Source organism: Cynara cardunculus (assembly GCF_001531365.2).
Source record: "Cynara cardunculus var. scolymus isolate 2C chromosome LG 3, CcrdV1, whole genome shotgun sequence".
Lineage (NCBI taxonomy): Eukaryota > Viridiplantae > Streptophyta > Magnoliopsida > Asterales > Asteraceae > Cynara > Cynara cardunculus.
In genome coordinates this window covers 668,988-690,890 of record NC_037530.1, presented here as the reverse complement: position 1 = coordinate 690,890, position 21,903 = coordinate 668,988, and the positions used below count along the sequence as shown (strand labels likewise).

Genomic DNA, 21,903 nt, shown 5'->3' with positions numbered 1-21,903 from the left:
ATTCACCTCTTCACAATTCATATGCTACCTCTTAATGAAACTATTAACAGATAAACAAACAAGAGGATATTATAATCATTAAGAGACATTTTGTTTTTGTCAAACAAGATTCGCCTCTTAACAATTCAAAAACTGTTTTTTAATAAAACAATTATGAGGTAAACAAATATCCTTAATATCATTCACCTCTTAACGATTTAGAAGTTGCCTTGTACCTCGAACCAAAATCAAATGCTACAGACATAATAATTAAATCTCCAGCATAAAAATGTCATTGAATTGGTTTTTTGAGACAAAATTTTAACAAAGATATGAACTAATAATTGGGAATTCATTGAATTTGAAGATAAATTTAGATTTGCCTAATTTATTTGAAACCCATCGAAATCTTTAATTACGCTTTTCAGGTAATAATGATTAGAAGTTAAACCCTAAATCAAACACACTCCAAAGCATCCATCCTCCTCATACCAATCACATATATACACACACACACACATATATATGTATATATATATATCTCTACAGAATCTAGATGTGATCCGTTCATTAGTAAAGTCGAGGGTTCAGGTGGTGTAAATCAGAAAAGTTTGAGGAATTTTCTGCAATTGTTTCAAAGATTTAATCCAGTAATATACCGGAGTTTATACGTGCGACAGCGGCGGTGCTCGTGAAAGAAGACAGATAAAACTCAAAAACCTTTTTTTTCTTCGTTTAATTGGAGGTGCCGACGATGTCTCTGTGAAATCATCCATCTTTCAATCTTTTTCAAGAAACCCAATACAATCACATTTGATTATCATCGGGAGATTGTTTTCTTTTGTCGTTTCTTCGTACCCTTTTGAATCTTCTTTTGCTTTCTTTATCGATCCTCTATCTGATATTATTAATTATAGTTTCTTTTTCGTTGATCATCCCCTCCGATTATCAATCTATTTGCTTCTGGATTTCGACAATAGAGGGAGGAGGGAAGTGAATTGGGTCATCAAGAAACGTGTTCGTTTATTGTTGTTTGACGAACTGATTTCGGATTATCGGTTTGATGGATCTGAAACTGTTGTTTTGCTTATGACCTTTGTGGGGTTTTAGCACAATGATAATGGGATTGCAGTCTTCTGGTAGATTACTTGAAATTGCTGGAAGATTATCGCATTCGATGGGGAAACAGCAGCAATCTAAACGTTGATGCTTTTTGTTTTATGGTTTTCAATTTGATAACAATTTTACGGTGAATTGTGGGGGAGCATCCATGGATGAAGTCAACACTAGTTCCACCGTGGCAGCAGATGATAGCTTAGCAACTGCATCAGCATCAGTTCCATGGAGTCCTAGACCGTTTGTTTTTCGACCTTATGAACCGGTTTTTGGGAGTGATGCAAATAGACAAAATTTGCGCGTTCTTGTGAAAAGACCTGTGAGTGATTCTTACCCACCAAAATCTTTCCTTTTATACTGTTTATCAGATGATTTGCCCTACTTGAATGCTTGTAAAATTAAGAAAAGAAATTGAGAATGGATGAAGGAGATGGAGATTGTTTCTTGATCTTTGAGGATGCTGGTATAACCAGCAAAAGCATGTTTATATGATTAAGTTTCTTATATGATTGTTCAAATCTAAGCTTAATAAGTTTCTATTACTCTAGAAAAAGGAAAGTTGGAAATTTATATATATGTAGTTATATTTGCTTCAGGTGGTAATGGTTTTTGTTAACATTTGTTTACTTATCTAGAAAAGCTGATTTAGTTTCCTTTTTTCTTTGACAGTGTATGTGTAATATGATACAAAAGAATGTAGAAGGTGGATGGAAAGTTTCCAAGCACTTTGATTCTTTGTTAAGCATACTGTTAGGGTATTGCAGCAACTTGTTAGTAAAAATTGTTCACATGATACGCAAACCACGGACAACAGCTTATGTTTGATTTGCTTGAGAACCAGTAATTTAAATACAAGCAATCCCATGAATTATGCTTACTCTTTTTCTTGAAGTGATGAAGGACTGGGATGTGGTTTTAATACGCTGATATGAGATCTCTATTCCCATGATGACAGAGGAAGTTTTGGGCCTTGAAAACCTTTCTGTCCTCCGCCTATTGCTAAAAAATACGCCTACTATGCATGTTAAAAGATTATGCCAGATAAGGATTTAATGAGATTTTCTGACTAGCATGCTCTATTTTTGCTTGCTGTCTTCTCTATATGTGGTAGAATGTATATATGTATATGTATATATATAGAGAGAGAGAGAGAAGGGGGGGGGGGATTCAGGGGAAAAGCCCCCAAAAAATGAAAGACTAAGGAACACCCTGGTAATCGTTCATTTGTACGATATACACATGTGCATACAAGTAATTTGAAGTTGTTTCTTGGTTTCTATGCACGTGTGCATGTTATGCACATGTGCATACCGGAGAAATTACTTGTATGCACATGTGCATACCGGAGAAATTACTTGTATGCACATGTGCATACCCTACAGATGAATGGTCACCAATGTGTTCCTTAGTTTTTCATTTTTTTGTATTTTCCCAGAACCTGACCATATATATATATTTCTTTTTTTTGGGGGTAGGGGGTTTGGAAATCTCCTACTCTTTGTCATAATCTTTAACCTCTAGTGTCTGATGCATTGCAACACAATTGCACCTTGCTAAAGAAATCAGAAAAAATAGATCAATACAGGCAGAAGAAATATGGGGGTTTATGCGCATGCTTGTTAATTTGGATGAGGGAAGAGCCTTATTACTTTCATTTGTGGCATTGTGGCAAGACTTTGGGTTCTTTTGAGCATATGTTCTGCCTTTGTATTCCCCAATTACGCTTTACAAGTTATGCATTCTTTATTGTTGAGTTGATGCCCCTAAATTCGATCTTTACTAAGTTATTATGATAAAGTTCAAGTTTTTTATGTTGTTTTCTCTACGGAAGATATGTGTATTTCGTTATTAAGGAAGGCTAAGGATCCTACACAGCTGTTTCAGGAGGTGATTATGTTCTTTTTTGTTCTAGTGCCCATGATATCTTTTGTTGAACTTGAGGTTTTTGAATTGCATGGTGAGTATCCAACAGAGAACTTTAGGTTTTCTTTTTCAATGAAGCATACCTGTTCTTCAAAGTATATGTTTCCCTTTATTTTGCTAATTGTTCTTTTGTTGCTATGATGTTAACATGTAATGCCGTTTTAAATCTTCACTTTCTTGATCTTAGTTTCATTGCTCAGCACTGTGGTGACATAAAGCACAATCTTTTTTGCAGTTGGTATCAAGATTAACCAAAGATATTGTTGATACATACCGAATATGCAATCCACAGTTTAATTATTCAGATGAATTAAATCCAAAGCGGTTCCTGACAAGCCCATCTGCTGGAGTACTCAATGATGGCTATGATAATGAAAATTCAGACCTTATTCTGACCGTGAACTGTGGCTTGGTTAATTTAGACTCTCACCGAAGGTTAATTGCTGCATATTGTTTCTTGTTGTGTCCTATCCTATTAATTCAGAATATGTTGTCTTTTTGATGAAATTTATCTCATTGCAAAATGAAAAGTTCAACGTATGGGAACAAAGTCATCTCAATTATGTGCTGCTTATGCTCTTTTTGCAGGCTGTTTCTTCTGAACTTCGTTTGTCTATCCTTGAGGGAGGTTCAGGGGGACCCCCCCCCCCCCCAAAAAAAATGAAGAACTGAGAAACACCCTGGTAACCATTCATCTAGACGGTATGACATGTGCTGTTTCTTGTTTTTTATGCAGGTGTGCATGTTATGCACACGTGCATACCGAACAAATTGCTTACAAATTACTTGTATGCACATGTGCATACCATCCAGATGAATGTTACCAGGGTGTTCCCCGGTTTTTTTATTTTTTTGCATTTTCCCCCAGAACCTGACCCGTCTATCCTTTTATCTATATGTTCTACACTTAGGTATCATGTCTTTTTTCTTGTTTATGAGTTCGTAGCAGGCTTGTTGACCCTATTTTTTTGCTTTCTGATCCTTATTTTCTTTTTATGTGTAAAATCTTTGGTACTCAGTCTGATGATTTTCAGGTATATCGTAAAAGACATACTTGGCCAGGGGACATTTGGGCAGGTTGCTAAATGCTGGGTCTCAGAACTGAACTGTTTTGTTGCTGTGAAGATCATTAAGAATCAACCCGCTTACTATCAGCAGGCGTTGGTTGAAGTTTCCATACTGACAACAGTAAATATTTTGTCCTGGCTTGGGTTTTGAATTTATAATGAATATGGAATTAATCACATATGAATATCGCCTTATTTTCTTGTTCTTTTTCAGTTGAATAAAAAGTTTGATCCTGAGGATAAGCATCACATTGTTCGTATTTATGATTACTTTGTATATCAACGGCATCTTTGCATTGCTTTTGAACTGCTCGATACGAATTTGTAAGTTTTTGTTTGTTGTATAGAGCATCTTCTATTCGCTATTTATTTTGCTTATCTAAATCTGAGTTTTTTCGGTTCTTTTTCTGGGTTTATGTCAGGTATGAGCTTATAAAGCTAAATCATTTTAGGGGATTATCATTAAGCATCGTGCAGCTATTCTCAAAGCAGGTTTAAAAATTAAAATCGCTTAGGATGCCTGTTGTAATGTTGTTTATATTTCTCTTCCCGAGACATTATCTGATCCTTTTTCCATTGATCAATTTTGTACCAGATTTTATATGGATTGGCTCTGATGAAGGATGCTGCTATTATCCATTGCGATCTAAAACCTGAGAACATCCTTTTATGCACGAGGTATTCGTAGTGCAAACTTTTGCTTTTTCCATCTCCTTCCATATATATAGATTTATATATCTTAGTGAATCTTAGGTCTTATTTCAAAGTTTTAGGTGGGTTGAATTGAGCTCATTTGCTCCTGCTATTGCTGTTTATTGTTTATGACCAGTATGAAGCCAGCAGAAATCAAAATTATAGACTTCGGATCAGCATGCATGGAAGATCACACTGTTTACTCTTATATCCAGGTCCTTATCTTCGGACATCCTCATAAAGTTGACTGCTTGAATTTTGGCAGGTTGATGAACACTGATCTGAATGCTTACATTTTCTTCTGCAGAGTCGATACTACAGATCACCTGAAGTTCTTCTAGGATATCAGTATCCTTGGATGCAAATCCGCTGGTTTTATTTTCTTGTCATGTAATTCTTTTCCGGTTGCAGTATGTATATATACATATGAAGGGGTAATTTATTGTTTTCGGGGCCATGTGCTTATTGGGTGCTCCTGGAATATGAATGTATAGGATACAGGGTCAGTTCAGGGGAACGCCGGAAAAAAAAAATGGAGGAACACCCTAGTAACTGTTCATCTGGATGGTAATTTGTAAGCAATTTATTTGGTATGCACATGTGCATAACATGCACACGTGCATAAAAACCAAGAAACAACTTCAGTTACTTGTAGGTACATGTTGCATACTGTCCAGATGAATGGTCATCAGGGTGTTCCTCAATTTTTTCATTTTTTTGCGGGTTTTCCCTGAACCTCCCTCAACAGAACATTGTATCATATATATGAACATGTATATTATTATCTTTTCCACATTAAAGAAATGCATGTCTGTGTATTCAAAAAACAAAAATGTGTCATACCCTTCACGTACCGGCAATCCTATTATTCAGATATCGGGGGGGGGGGGGTATCCCTGCATTTCATTTCGTATCCCCATAATATAACTAGACCTAAAGACCAGCGACTTGAGCATAAGAGCTACTAGGATACACTACTGAACCAGGGAAAAAATTATACTTTTTATATGCTTTTTCTTTGGTCCAGTCAACAGTATCTTACCGATGTGAGGAAATACGCTGTTTCTAAATTTAGTATCATGCCATGAACACTAAACTTGTACTGTTCAGTAGTCACCCAATTTGAAAAAAGAGAAATTGGTGAGCACGTTTTATGTGGTTAAGCACTAAATGATGAACCACGTCTTCACCCTCAAGTATCTGGAGCCTATTAATACTCATGAGCTTGCAGTTAGACCTTGACCATTCCTCAGGTATACAACTGCCATTGACATGTGGTCATTTGGATGCATAGTTGCCGAACTATTTCTTGGCCTGCCGCTTTTTCCAGGAGCATCAGAATTTGATCTTTTAAGGAGGATGATAAAGATACTCGGGTATGTTCTTTTTTTGTTGGATGTTGGGCATTATTTACAGTTCTACGACATAGTGCTTGTTTCTCTTTAAAAGTTTGTATGTGTTTAAAGAAATTATTCTCTAACAATGCTCATACCATGCATCTAAAGCTTAGAACCTTGGTGAAATACTTACTTCTCACTTAGTAAGCTTCAACTTTAAATGCTAAAAAGCTAAAATTAAGAGAAACACCAATCAAATGAAGTCTTGAACCCAAATTATATTTAACTTGGCCAATTGTTAATGGAAAAAATTCTGAGGGGCTGTGTGGTTGGTTTTCCGTTCAGTTTATAGATAAAGCTGTCTGTGTGGATTAATCTGTCTGTATTGATTGAGAATGTTTTTGTTCGGGAGGGTTTTCTCATAGATGGAAGAAGCGTGTTCTGGAAAAACCTAGTTTTCTGCGTAAAGCTCATCCCTATAAGCTTACTGAATAAGCCATATTCTATATCATTAAGCCACTACCAAACAGCCATTTATAGTTGAATGAATAAGCTGTGAGTCCCATTAAACTCATTAAGCTGCTATCCGTATTTGTTTGTGTGCATTGCCTCCAAGTAACTTTCATTTCACTTCATGTTAGGGATTCTTCTAAAGGGCCCTTGAAAAAAAAAACACTCGCACTGTAAAAAGTTTTCTCAAGGTGCTCGTTGTCTAAGGAGTTTAGGGATGGAAAAGATGACTTAAGAATTATCGAAATGTTTCATTAAGATATGAACAATAGGCTGGTAGATGAATTTGAAATATGGTTTAGCTGCTGCAGCTGTTTGCTAAAAGAACTGCCTGAGAATTAAACTATATAGTATGCAAGGGTTAGGTTCAGGGGAAAACCGCAAAAAAAAAAAAAAAAAATGAAAAAATTGAGGAACACCCTGGTAACCATTCATCTGGACGATATGCACGTGTGCATACAAATAATTGAAGTTGCTTCTTGGTTTTCATGCACATGTGACATACCAAGAAACAACTTCAATTACTTGTATGCACATGTATATATCGTCTAGATAAAATGGTTACCAGGGTGTCCCTTAGTTTTTCATTTTTTGGGGGTTTTACCCCTGAACTTCCCTCTAGTATGCAATATCAGAATAGCACTGCTTGACTTTGGGATGGTAAAGTTTTGGTATAAATTTTCATGCTTATGCTTGTAATGGTTCTGTTGGTTAGTCCTCTCATCATACGAGTTCTTTTCTTTTTATTTGCTTTCTCTATCCAGGGAACAACCACCTGATTATGTACTTAAAGAGGCCAAGAATACGAACAAATTCTTCAAATGTGTAGGGAGTATCAACCATGAAGAGAGTAGTAGTCACGTTTCTTCTTATGGAAAGAGTATTTACCAAGCTTTAAATGAAGAAGAATATGAAGCTGTAAGTGCTCATTGTTAGTTTTGCAACAATAAATTTTATTGAATTAAAGTTGTTATTTACACATGATATTGGCACTTGAATGAGTTCAGATTCATAATAATAATAATTATTTTCGTAAAGAATTTTGCTTTATTATTGTTATGTGTTCTTTTTGCTTCAGAGAGAGTTGAAGAAACCGTCAATTGGAAAGGAGTACTTTAATCACATGAATCTTGAAGCAATTGTCAAAAAGTATCCTTACAGGAAAAATCTGCAAGATGAAGATTTGGCCAGAGGTTAGTTCTATATGCTTAAATAATTATATTTATCTTCTCCCTAAATGTTTTAGAGTATATCTGATGACCATCTCATTATGAACTTATTGCAGAGAGTCAAATACGATTAGCACTGATTGATTTCTTGAGGGGACTAGTAGAATTTGATCCAGCCAAGCGATGGTCACCTTTGCAGGTTATTGAATGCCATTTTCTGTTCAAAATCCATTCTCAGTTTCTCGTTCTTCTTGATGATAGTGAACACAATTATAGTTTGTGTGATGACCATGAAGTCATGTTAAGATGAGGTGTCTTACCTAAGAAATGGCAGTGTCAAGAATATTACACAATTTTTCCTATCGAGTCCATATAACAAAGTGGAAAAGGAAGAAATCAGAAAAGCAGCAGTAATTTCTTAGATATAGACATATCTCCCTAAACTTTTCTTTTGGATGAAGAAATTTGTCAAATATAAATTTTATATATCTCTAAGGATTGTCGATGATTTCAGTGGTTCCACAGCATCTTCGTGTTTTGATAGATCCTAAAACTTGCATTTGCGATCCTTTGACATATTTTTAGATTTCTCAAAGCTCTGTTTTTGGGATTTGTGTTTTGTTTTCAACTTGCCTCACGCTTTTAGCCATTTTTGGCACCCGAGTATTTGGTACTTAGGGGTTGTTTGGCTGGTTTTCCATTAAGTCCTGTATGGATAAAGCTGTCTGTGTGGATTGATCTGTTTGATAGGAAAGGTTTTTGTTTGGGAGGGTTTCTTCATAGATGGAAGTGTGTTTTCTAATTGGGAGTGACAGGTTTGGAAAAACCTTGGCTTTCTGCATAAAGCTCCCCCAAGAAACTTACTGAATAAGCTGCTTTCTGTATCATTAAGCTACTACCAGATAGTCATGTATAGCTGACTGAATAAGCTGTGAGTCTCATTAAGACATTAAGCTGCTAATGAACAGGCCCTTACTTAGTTAAATATGAATGAACTTTCTTTGATCACATTTCTTTACGAGTCTGTGACTGCTTTATTTGGAAGCTTACCAACCTAATATATGTTACTAGTAACACTTTGTAACGTTGATTTTATGGTTTACATATCCGTGGTGCAGGCTTCTAAGCATCCCTTTGTTACTGGGGAACCTTTTACTTGTCCTTATACGCCTGCTCCTGAGACTCCTCGTGTGGTAAGTAATATTTCTTAACTTGTTAAATTAGTTACCCAGTTTTCCATTATTCCATAGAGTTGCAGTGCATAATTGAGATTGCCCGTCTTTTTTATACTTCTGTTAGGGACTGTTTGGTTGGTTTTCCATTAAGTCCTATATGGATAAAGTTGTCCATGTGGATTAATATGTCTGTCTAGATTGGGAAGGTTCTTGTTTAGGATGGTTTTTTCATAGATGAAATGAGCGTTTTTTTAATTGGGAGGGGCATGTTTGGAAAAAACTTGGTTTTCTTGCATAAAGCTCCCCCTAGGAACTTACTGAATAGGTCACTTTCTATATCATTAAGCCACTTCCAAACAATCATGTATAACTAACCAAATAAGCTGTGAGTCTCATTAAGCTCATTATGCTGCTAACAAACAGACTTTTAGTAAGGTTAATGTACGAATAATTTATTGTTAGTCTTTTTTGGGTCTAAACTATTGAAATGAACGGCTATTTGCCCTCTTGATTTGATAAGTTTTACCCCTTTCCTTTTGCAATGTAGCCTGTTTCTCACAATGTGAAGGTCGATCATCATCCTGCTGGGGGTCATTGGTTTGCTGCAGGTCTCTCTCCTAATGTGAGTATCTGCTGCTTCTTAACTCACATCTCGTTTATCATTTTACGATTATGATATTTTGGTACCTTATAATCAATTCTGATGAACCAACTAACAGTCATTTGTGTTATTAAATTCAGTTTTTGTTTCTCTTATGAAATCCTTTTTCCAAAACCTTTTTTACAAGCCGGGGGTATTCATAGAAACAACCTTTCTACTCTTCAGGGTGAGGCACCCTGTAACACCCCAAAGCCCAAAGCAACAGGCTGGCCCAACGACTTCGAATCCAACTTAAAACTATGGTGGAAGTTACTGGTAGCCCATAACTTGAGGCTTACAAGGAGCTCACCAATCCCATTTTCTATCCATGTCCGACGAGTTGTTACAAACTCCCCTACTTAAACTCCTAACGTCCTCGTCAGGACTGTCCGGAATCTTCCTCCTTGTAATCGGCGATGTGGGGTTCACCTAAGATGTTACAAACACCCCCAAGGACTCATCATTCCCGATGAGGTTTGGCCCACCATCCTGACGGTACAAGGATCGGCTCTGATACCATTTGTAATAGCCCGAAGCCCAAAGCAACAGGCTAACCCAATAACTTAGCATCCAACTTAAAACCACGATGGAAGTTATCGGTAGCCCACAACTTGAGGCTTGTAAGAAGCTGACAAATCCCATTTTCTATCTAGGTGGAACAAGTTGTTACCCCCCCCCAAAAAAAAAGACCCTACTTTGTGTGGGATTTCTTGGGTTCATTTGGTTTGGTTTGTTTTGTAATTCAGTTTGCTCTTCCGTGTAGGTTCTAGGTGGAAACCGAGTTGCGATGTATAACAACTCTCATTTTCAAGTAATGCCTTATGCACATGGAGGTAACTTTGGAAGTTTGGGAAGTCATGGCAGCTATAATGATGGCATTGAACTCGGAAGTAGCTATGGAAGTTATGGAGATAACAGTAATGTGTTGACGTTCTATTCACCGGTCGCTCCATCTGGGATGAACAACTACGCACAAGGAAGTGGTCCAGCACTCGGAAGTAGTCCCGATGCTCGGCGAAGAATTATGCAAATCCCACATGGAAATGGATACGGATTCAGCCCAGCCGGGAATTTTGCACCCATGTCGCTTGGCACTAGTCCCTCACAATTCACTCCACCCTACAGCCAGGTTACAACAGTATCTCCTGGACATTATGGCCCGAGTTCGCCTGCTAGAGGAAATTGCCATGGATCGCCTCTTGGAAAAGGAACGGCTTCTGTGAATCAGTTGAACAGAAGAAAAGGATGGGGTTATTCTGGGAGTTTACAATCTCAAGAAAGCACATCATCGGCACATTGGCAAGGGCAGTTTTCTGATGTTAATACGTCTTCTGGGCAGGCCGATACGAGTTCTCCACCTGTGTTGGGCCGTTCAATGCACCATTTACAATCAAATTTAAACGCTGCAAATTGGAAGCAACAGCAAAGGAATAGTGGAAATGCCACTGGTCACACTTCATTTGGTTCAGGTAAACCGTTTCCTCATGCTGCCAAGAGTGCCATACATGACAAGCCTGAGAGTAGCAGTTCGCTGCCTGATCCGGGGGATTGGGATCCAAACTACAGGTAATGATCCTAGTGGATACTTCCGATTTGTTTATTTTGTGTCGTATTTACTTTGTTGTGGGAAGTTCATTTTGGAACCAGAACCATCATGAAGGGTCAGGTTCAGGGGAAAACCAAAAAAATTGAAAAACTAAGGAACATCTGGGAACCGGACGGTATGCACATGTGCATACAACTAATTTGTAAGCAATTTGTCCAATATGCACATGTGCATAACATGCACACGTGCATAAAAGCCAAGAAACAACTTCAATTACTTGTATGCACATCTGCATACCGTCCAGATGAATGAGTTTCAAGGTGTTCCTCAGTTTTTAATTTTTTTTGGGGTTTCCCCTAAGCCTCCCTCTCATCATGAATATCCCTAAGTATTCATGAATATTATTCATCATGGATATCATGCATTTTTATTATTCAGGATATTCATCATGAATAATTTATGAATAGTTGGTTTCCACGGTTCTCAAAATCTTTATGGTTCTCAAATGAACCTGCCCTTACTTTATTTTCACTATCTATACAAATTTCAGCTTGCTTAATTTGATACTTTGTGACTCTTGGAAAGAACTATCATCGAATGAATATATTGAGGTTATGTACTATCATGTTATCTATTTTATTATGGACAATGAATGAGGAGGCCACCCAATAACTACAAAAAACTCGTTTGGGCAACACAACATACGTTTCGAAGAGTCTGTTAAATTATAATATTGGGTTCAAAAAGTTGGTTCCAGCTAAACACAGACCGGAAGTCGTTTAAGGACCTGAGAACTCCATTACACCTTCCAAAATCCAAATAGCCTGAAATAAAGATGAAAAATTCAAACATGTCAATTGGATTCTTTTAGTTTATAAATAATTTAAAAACATAAAAGACCATTTCCGAAAACAAGTATATCAATATAATGTAATATAGTACCAAAATCTTAATTCTCATATGTTGCATGATCAAGACAGAATAATGTTTTATGTATTTAACGAACTTCTTATGTTTTCATTTAAGTGTCCTTAATCCCTTCTTTTACGATTTAGCGCTGGAAGGTTATGGCGTTATGCTCTTGTTCTATTAGCAGGTTACCATGGGGCGAGACCTTTTTTCCCACAAAACAGAAGGGGGTTTTATTATTTTTATTTACACTAGTAGATAAATAAATTGTAGATAAAGATGAGCCCCATGTTAGTCTAAAGTTGCTGGTAGGAAAGAGCAAGAAGAAACGACAAAGTTTGTGATAGGACTATGGATGGAACAAAATCTATGTTAGTTGAACTTATGTACCAAACATACTTTTTTTGGGTAACCGTGGGTTTGGGCCAGCTTACGCGCACCGACTAATTCCCCGGGCACAATCCAAGTGGATGAAGTTGGGAGTTATTACGGAAGGAGTGTGTTTTTTAATTTAAAGGGGTAAGTTTGGAAAAAAAAACTTGGCTTTCTGCATAAAGTTCTCCCAAGAAGCTTACTAAATAAGACACTTTCTATATCATTAAGCCACTACCAAACGCTCATGTATAGCTGACCGAATAAAATGTGAAGCTCATTAAGTGGCTAACAAACAGGCCATTCATGCTTCCATATTCCACTTTTTCACCTGGTTAGGGCGCTTATATGAATACTGGTATATTGGCCAGTTTCTTTAAAAAGATATCTGATATCTTGTTTGACTTTTGCTTCAGCGATGAACTGCTTCTGCAAGATGATTCTTCAGAATTGAGCTCCATGACAACGGAGTTCAGTAAGAGTATGCATCTTAATCAAGCTTTTGCTACTACAGAATCATTTGTTGGAGTCGCGCGATTTAATCAAATGTCGACCACAAATATGTCGATTCAAAGGTAATGATTTGCATTTAACATGTCATTTTTTTGGAGGGTGGTGGTCAAATCAGTGTTAAAAAAGGCGCGCCATGGTGTGGTATGGCATAAGACGCGTCTCTGATGTTACGATAAGGCCTATAGCGTTTCTGTAAGGCGTGGCTCATGCCATGGCGCCTTGAGGCGCACCGCAGCGTGCGTTTTTTACAAGGCGTGATTTTCTTAGTTTCTTTTTTTGCTTTTGTGATTTTACACTTTTATAGAGTTATCTAATCACATCACTCACAATTTCACGAATATATACATGTCATTGACTCACGATTAAAACGAAGTTGTAAAATTATCATTCTACGTGCTATTTTGAATATTTAATCAATACTATTCTTCTAATACGAATGTAAGTTTTTTAATATCATTATCTGATTGAATAATATATAAAAAAACATATATGTTATGACATACAAATTTGCCGCCTTATGTCACGCCAAAATGCCTCTTTTTTTGTCCCACCAAAAAGGTGAAACAAATATAGGGAATTGGGACAAGATTGGTAAATTACTAAACTACCCATGTCAAATAAAACCCTACACAGTTCTTTCACCCGCCTACCTCACTCTTTCCACGCCTGTCCTATCCTGTCTTATCTCGTCTTAATACTCGTGTGTTTCTAGCTTTTGTATGAATTCATGCAAACAAAATTGGGATTTTTGGAATAAATTGATTCATAAATGATTGAACATGTGTTTAACTTTATATTACTTGATTGATGTCTCATGCCAGGCCAAACGGGCCTATTCAAGCATTTTCACATGCAGAAGCAGGAAGCTCGATCTCATCCCCTGATGTGTATGTTCATCCCATGATGACTCCTTCCCATTTAATGCCGCATTTCTCCCAATTTTCACCGAGTCGGCTGGGCCAGCAACCCGTTCAGCGGTTCACTCATGTGCGGTCAATGGGTATTCGTGGCGGTGAATGGAATCATGTCAAGGTTCAGGCCCCACTTTCCAATTTCAACTCAGGGGGTCCCCGTTCCCCTGGAAGCAACAGTGCACCATGGGGTAACTAATCCTAAGCTATTTCTTCGTTCTTGTTAATTTTACTAGCAGTTGAGTACAAAAGTGACCCTATCATTCATCTGTAACTTGTGAGATTTACTGGTATTCTCCGAATGTCATATTCAAGGTTACAGTTGGATGGAGTCAACTTTCTATACCATTAAGCCACTACCAAAGTTGGCTTTCTGCATAAAGCTCCCTCTTAGAAAGCTTACTGAATAAGTCACTTTCTATATCATTAAGCCACTACCAAACAATCATGTATAGCTGACTGAATAAGCTGTGAGTCCCATTAAACTCATTAAGCTGCTAACAAACAAGCCCTTGGATTGGTTTTAAAAATGCTTTCTGAAGATTGTTTTAACTTGTAAACCCAGAAAGAAGGTAAATTCTCCCATCATGCTAACGATTGTGATCCTTTTTTCTGTAGGGCGTAGGGGCAACCATCCCATTGCCGCAAATATTCTGCCATCTTCCCATGGAGGGAACGAATATGGAAGAATCGCCTGATGTTGGAATTCGAAAACTATATATAGAATGAATCTCTCTCTACTGTAAGGGACGTTGGCATGATAATTGTTAGTCGAAGTTGCTCCTTCTACTGTTGATTGTGCATTCATAGTGATTCTTTAAGTATGACTTATGAAAACTTCGTTCCTCCATTGTTATTTGTTCGTTTGTTTGTCGTCCCCCCCGGGAGTGCGATGGGGATGTCGAAAACGAGTAGCGTAAAAAGGGTTTGTTGATTTCTTTCTTTCTTTATTTTGTTGATTTAGTGGTGCAAATTGGTCACAAAATGCAAGTATTTTGGTCAATGGCCTCTTTGCTTGGATGAGCAATTTGCTTTCTATCTTGGATCCCACATTTTTTATATATTGAAAAGCCAAAATATGGATATTGGGATGGGATCCAAGAAGATTTATTAGTCAAATGGCATGACTTGATAAGTGTGCTCATGAAAGGGGTTTTGAATGTGTATGTATACTATATATATTGTTTTTTGAACAATGAATGTGATGGAAACTTTGATTGTCTTGATGCTCATTTTTGTTGTTGTTAGTGTATTTAATTATAGTTTTTTGTTTGGTCAAAATAATCAGATTTTTGAGTTGGGTTATGTTTAACAGATTGCATGAAAAAGTAACGTATTTTAATTTGATTCCTATTTTGAGTAACGTACTTTCAAAGCTTTCATTTTGATACATAAGATGTAAAGTTCTAAACATTTAAGTACCCAGTTGAAAACTAATTTTAGATTAAAAAAAATCTATGTCACTAACCACGTCAGCAAATAATAATATATGATAAAGATAATCATTCTAACAGAATACTTAATTATTATCTTTATAAACAAATATTATTATTAAATAAAAATAAATTACTTCGTTATTGAATTTAAATTAAATTATAATAAAAAATTGAATAAAAGAAATTATAAGAAAATAACTTTTGAATAGTTAATTTGATACTAATATTGATGTAATTTTTTTATTATATTTTCAAATTTATATTTTTCTTTTCAAAAATAAAAACATTATCGTTTTATCAAAACCAAATAAAATAGTATTATAACAGTGATAGAGACAATCTCGCAGTACCATTCTAGTTTTATATAAAGTTTGTATATTGGAATGATAAAGTTATAGGATATTTTAATAAACTACAAATTTGGTCTTTGTGGTTTGTCAATAATAACACTTTTCGTTCCTACAGTTTCGAAATTACAAGATGGTATAATGGTTTGCAAAAATGTCTTGATTTGGTCCTGCTCTTCTTTAAACAAGGGGAATTTGTCTTTTAACCAATGAAAAACCACATAGACCAAAATCATAAAATCAAGTTTGATTGTGTAAAAAAGACAAAAAATGGATAAAGAAAAAAAAATGCCGCTTAACGGAACCTTTTTAACGGCCATTAGAAAAAAAGAACCAGATCCTGACGTTTTTGCTAACCATGATGGACATCTTGTAATTTCGAAACTGTATGAATGAAAAATATTATTTTCCGTAAACCACAAAACCAGTACTTTTTCAAATCTTTAAAATAAGAAATCTGTTAAAAAAAAGAAATTATAGAAAATCTCAGATTTTCTATAATTTTCTTTGTTTTGTGATGGACCTTACAACCACTGTGATTTTCTTTACTTGAACACCACCAAATACAAATCATAAAAGGTTGCAAAATTTCAAATAAAAAAATATCAAAGTTTATAGAGCTGAATTTGGGTGATTTTATGATGCAAGGCCATTGGCAAATTGGGACCAACTCCAATTTCCTTCCAACCCATCATCATCTATCTCTCTCTCTCTCTACCCCCTCAGTCTGTCAACCTGTGAACAATGACGGGTGGTTCTGTGGCGGTTCTCGGCGGAACTCCACCGCCGATTCAGCCATTAACCCCTACCAGATGTTCCTGCAATAATGGCAGAGTTTTTCTTCATCATCCCCATTTCTCAAATCCCTCCATTCTTCCCCTAAAAAGATCACCTTTTAACACTCTCAAACTGGGTGCCCCTTCTTCTTCTTCTGTAAATCCCTCTTTTCGACTGAAAAAAAGATCAAGATTCAGACCCAAAAACCCTGCTCTAGATTCCGATATCCCCAGCCCTATTCATCAAGAAGACAATGACCAAGAAGAGGTAAGATTAAAGATTCTTCTATTTTGATCAATTTGTTGTCTGTTTGTGTTTTGTAACGAATTCAAATTTGTTTGTTTTTTGGGTTTTAAAGATAAGTAAAAAGAATTTACAGCAATGGGATTCTTTGACCGCAAAGTTCGCCGGAGCTGCAAATGTCCCTTTTTTATTGCTTCAATTGCCTCAGATTGTACTCAATGCTCGTAATCTTATTGCCGGAAACAACGCTGCCCTTTTTGCTGTTCCATGGCTGGTATCTTTCCTTCCAATTCCCTCATATTCGGGTTTCATATTCGATTCTATTCACATGTGAATTCAAATGGTGGTGCAGGGAATCTTTACTGGGTTTCCAATAGATATTCACATGTGAAATCAAATGGTGGTGTAGGGAATTTTTACTGGGCTTCCAATATATTCACACGTGAATTCAAATGGTGGTGCAGGGAATGTTCACTGGCCTTCTTGGGAATCTTTCTTTGCTATCTTACTTTGCAAAGAAGAGGGAAACAGAAGTGGTGGTGGTTCAAACTTTGGGAGTTGTATCAACATATGCAGTCATCACCCAACTAGCCATGGCTGGATCTATGCCATTGCCACAGTTTGCTGCAACTTCAATAGTGGTTGCTTGTGGTCTTCTTATTAATTTCTTGTATTTCTTCAAGTTGCTGAATCATATAATTTGGAACTTTTGGGAGGATTTCATCACTGTTGCTGGCCTATCAGCACTTCCTCAAGTAATATATTTGCTGGGTTTCTTGTTGGTAAAAATGGTGGTTTTGAGTGTAAAATTTGCAGATTTAAAGAGAGCGTTTATGTATCTTGATGCAGGTTATGTGGTCAACCTTTGTACCTTATGTTCCAAATAGTATCTTGCCTGGGATAGTTTCGTTTCTGATGGCAGTGATTGCTGTTGTTATGGTGAGCTACAACTTACCGTTGCTTTGTTTATATCATAACTACAAATTTGCGCATTTGATCCATCTCTGATCCCTCTTTCGGAAAATCAGAGATTAACATGATAACCAATATTGTGTTTAGATAGCAGGTTCAGTGGAAAACCAGAAAAAATGGAAAACTGAGGAACACTCTAATAACCATTCGTTTTGTCGAGTATGCACATGTGCATAAAAGTAATTGAAAATATTTCCTGGTTGCTATGCACATGTGCATTTTATGCGCATGTGCATACCGGACAAAATACCTTTTATGCACACGTGCATAGCCGACAATGAATGGTTATTAAGGTGTCCCTCAATTCTCCATTTTCTTGTGGTTTTCCCCCGAGCCCAACCCTGATGGTGTAAACCAACATTTTACCTTCTGTGTAATGCAAATCCAAACAAGTCATCTAAAAAGTATGATATCATCGCCAATTACTGATTTTCTTGATGAAAGACCTAAACTTTATTAGAAACCAAATCTTGCCATCATTTGATTATTTGCAAACTGGAAAATAGGCTTAGGTTTGGTTGAAGATTTTCTTTGCTGTTAAAGTCTTTCTGATTCATATTTGAAGATGAGATCGTTATGTTTTTCTAAAGTTGCATGACATGAATCTGCAGGCTCGAATCGGCAAACTTCCAGAGAAGGCCACCAAATTTGTTGGATCAGTATCTGGATGGACTGCTACACTTCTCTTCATGTGGATGCCTGTTGCACAAATGGTAGTGTATATATATGTATATATCATTCTCACGAGTTTAATGCACACGCATGCACATGTAATTGCAATAATAACGTGTTTGACATTAGTTTTATAACGATTTCTGGTTCTCAACAGTGGACAAACTTCTTGAATCCTGATAACATCAGAGGATTGTCATCTATCTCGATGCTACTTGCCATGATGGGAAATGGACTTCTGATCCCTCGTGCACTCTTTGTCAAGGATCTCATGTGGTATACTTCCTTTTGAATTGTCGTTCATCGTTCTATTTCTCGTGATTGAGATATGGATACATCTTCTTTCTTACATTTTTGGTTGTTAGGCGCAGGTTCAAATGAGAATCGTAAATATTTTTCCATCTATTCATGAATTATTCATTTTGAGTATTAATGAAAATCATGAATATTTTAATATTATTCATCATGAATAACTCGTGAAATGGTTAGTTCCCAACTTCCCATGTTCTCAAAATATTTACCGTTCTCATTTGAACTTTCTCCACGGGTGTTATATGTATTCTTTACAAAGAAATTCGGATCAAGAATTATGTCTTATGGTCTCTCACTTTTGCCCTCATTGAGGTCTTACTCGCGTAACACCATGTCTAACACGATTGAAAATACTTTTTATGACCGTTAAATCATGGGCCCATTGTAAGTTCTTGATTTCTTTAACCACATGCAAAACCTACACCAATCCGTTTAAAACTACTAGAGGTTCCCACTAAAATCCTTTCATAATGAAAGCTTTTCAGTAAGGGGTGGGATGACACAGACATGTCCTCTACCCAAAAGGTAGAGCGGTTATTTTGTTACCCCTTGCTTATGAAAATGTGTAAGCAAAAAAGGGTAGACGAATAAAGACTAGTAAATACTAAGCAACGTACAAAGAAAAAAGAGTAAGAAGTAGGTATGTTGAAACATAGAAACTGTACGGAAAACCACACATCCCTCTATCTATCCTAGGCCATTGGTAACCTATCTGCCAGCTCTCCAACCCTCCCCTCCCCTCCCCTCATCCCACCCGCAACCTTTCCAATTCCCTTCTTTACGTCCACACTAGCTACCAATCCCTACACCTAGTATGTTGTCTCAGTCTTGTGCCCCCAAGAACTCCTACCAAATGGCATGTACTTGGATATATAGACAGAGTGAGGTTCCAGGGAAAACCCCCCAAAAAATGAATAACTGAGGAATACCCTAATAACCCATTCATCTGTACAGTATGCACATGTGCACAAGTAATTGAAGATGTTTTGGTTTCTATGCACGAGTGCATGTTATGCAAATATGCATACTGGACAAATTACTTGTATACACATGTGCATATTGTACGATGCACGATTACTAGGGTGTTCCTCAGGCTTTTTTTGCGGTTTTTCCTGAACCTGGTTATTTAGACATATGTATATATAGAGAGAGACTCGGATTCAGGAGAAAACCACAAAAATGGGAAACTGAAGAACCCCCTAATAACCATTCATCTTTATAGTATGCACATGTGCATAAAAACCAGAATACTTTTTCAATTACTTCTATACACATGTGCATTACCAAATGAACTGTTGTTAAGAGTGTTCCTCAGTTTTCCATTTTTTGTGGTTTTCCCCCGAACCCGAGTCTATATATAAAGTCATATGTAGCTTTCTCCAATGGATTGCATCAACATATAATGGCACGATGAATACTGAATTTACATATTCGAAATGATAATGGATTCACTTAACAACCGTTTGCAGGTTCACTGGTTCATGTTGGGCGTCTTTCTTCTATGGATGGGGAAACCTTATATGCATGTACTTGTAAGTCTTGTTCTGTTTGATGCATAAGTGATCTATAAAAATGCTATCTTTAAGCATTATTAGCTAATTTCATTACAATTATAATCATGATGGTGGATTCAGTTGTGAAAGTATCAGCAAGGAGTTCTTCTTGGGTGCAACAGTAGGCTTATTTCTTTGGACAGGTTTGCCCTTCAAATCCATGCTCTGCAACAAAATCGGCTTTATAAGACATCAAATATATTTAAATGTCCGAACAGACTGCTTTATAGGACTTCAGTTTATAGAACAAAACAATCGTGCAATCGTGCGACCTATGTATAGGTGTTGGAATAAGATCTTAGAACATATTTAGGGCTTGTTTGTTAGCAGCTTAATGTGCTCAATGGGACTCGCAGCTTATTTGGTCAGCTATACATGTCTGTTTGGTAGTGGCTTAATGATATAGAAAGGGGTTTGTTCCGCAAGCTTTTGGGGGGAGCTTTATGCAGAAATCCAATTTTTTCCCAAATCTACCTCTCCCAATTCGAAAACACGCTCGTTCCACTATGAAACAACCCTCCCAAACAAAAATCTTCCCAATCTATACAGACAAATTAATCTACACATACAACTTTATTCATACAAGACTTGATGGAAAAACAACCGAACTGAATGTCCTAATAGACTACTTTATTGGACCAAACAGTCGTGCCTCTTATGTAAAGGTGTTACAATAAGACGTTAGAACTATTTGGGCATCGTCACAAGTTTTTTTGAACATCGTTGAAAGAAAGTGTACTATCAACTTTTTCTACATCATACTTTTGATAAGTTTCCTATGGGGACATCTTTTTACATGGCACTTCTTCAAATAATGTCGTGTAAACATAATGCTCTCCTCACACACATCAACATTAAGACTTATTTTTTATATTCTAAATGCATGATTTGACCTGATTCTGACATAAAAGGGGTTGCATATAGCATTACTCTTTCAAAAATGTCCTAAAAGCCTGTTAAGCGTCCTATCAACTTATTATAGCATCTTCATATAAGACGCAAAATTGTTTGGTCATAAAGGAGTCTATTAAGACATCTAGACATATTTGGTGCCCTATAACAGCCGATTTTGTTGCTAGTTTCATATGGTACAGTCAGGAAATCTGTTGATGCAACATCCGGGTTCATTTTTGGAACGAAACCCTTTATTTTCGTGATCTTTTTCGTGACAGGGTTTGCGCTATGGAGGGATACGAATGCGTATGGCCACGAATCGCCACTTACTTCTTTAAAGGTGTTATTTTTTGGTCCTTAGAGCATTCACACTCATATGATGTGCTTCAAATCTTCTGTGGAGGTGCTTGGAAAATTCGATGATGGATTGCCATGGCATCAAAATACTCCCTCCGTTCCAAAATCAGTGTCCACATTTTTAATTAAAATTTATTTCCAAATAATTGTCCAGTCTTGAAATAAATAGTTAAAATTTACCAAATTTCCACTTATACCCTTAATTATGACGCACCCGAATATTTAAGAGTCGAGATGGAGACAAAATTGTAAAGAGTAAATTTGTCATTTTATTAACTAAAATGTGTAATGGTTATGCATTTCGAAAATTGTGTTTTTTGGGACGGTGGGAGGACATAACATGAATCATTTTCTGGTTCATGGCGATGCAAATGGTGTCGGTGGATCGGCAAACTCAAACTTGGCATACCGATCTTCAAGGAGGAAGTGTAGCGTAGACGAACCTTGGTTCAAATAAATGATTACGGCGTTATAGGATGT

At 36.6% G+C, this 21,903-nt stretch overlaps 2 protein-coding genes across 2 annotated transcripts; both read left to right on the top strand.

Annotated features, from left to right (window-relative positions):
• Positions 1–584: 584 nt before the first annotated feature.
• On the top strand, positions 585–15,092 carry LOC112508826 (dual specificity protein kinase YAK1 homolog). The gene is made up of 18 exons (XM_025113617.1): positions 585–1,414; positions 3,254–3,453; positions 4,053–4,206; positions 4,300–4,409; positions 4,508–4,577; positions 4,681–4,763; positions 4,915–4,993; positions 5,086–5,126; positions 6,032–6,154; positions 7,390–7,543; positions 7,704–7,818; positions 7,911–7,993; positions 8,913–8,987; positions 9,517–9,591; positions 10,373–11,175; positions 12,853–13,011; positions 13,771–14,051; positions 14,479–15,092. Exons 1-18 carry the CDS (start codon positions 1,250–1,252, stop codon positions 14,556–14,558), a joined length of 2,850 nt encoding a protein of 949 aa, XP_024969385.1. The 5' UTR covers positions 585–1,249; the 3' UTR covers positions 14,559–15,092.
• Positions 15,093–16,295: 1,203 nt separating this feature from the next.
• LOC112510462 (maltose excess protein 1-like, chloroplastic) lies at positions 16,296–21,614 on the top strand. Its single transcript, XM_025115883.1, has 9 exons — positions 16,296–16,687; positions 16,779–16,937; positions 17,128–17,418; positions 17,513–17,602; positions 18,247–18,348; positions 18,465–18,583; positions 20,089–20,151; positions 20,254–20,315; positions 21,345–21,614. The coding sequence occupies exons 1-9, from the start codon at positions 16,388–16,390 to the stop codon at positions 21,425–21,427; spliced, it is 1,269 nt and encodes a 422-aa protein (XP_024971651.1). The 5' UTR covers positions 16,296–16,387; the 3' UTR covers positions 21,428–21,614.
• The last annotated feature ends 289 nt before the right edge of the window (positions 21,615–21,903 follow it).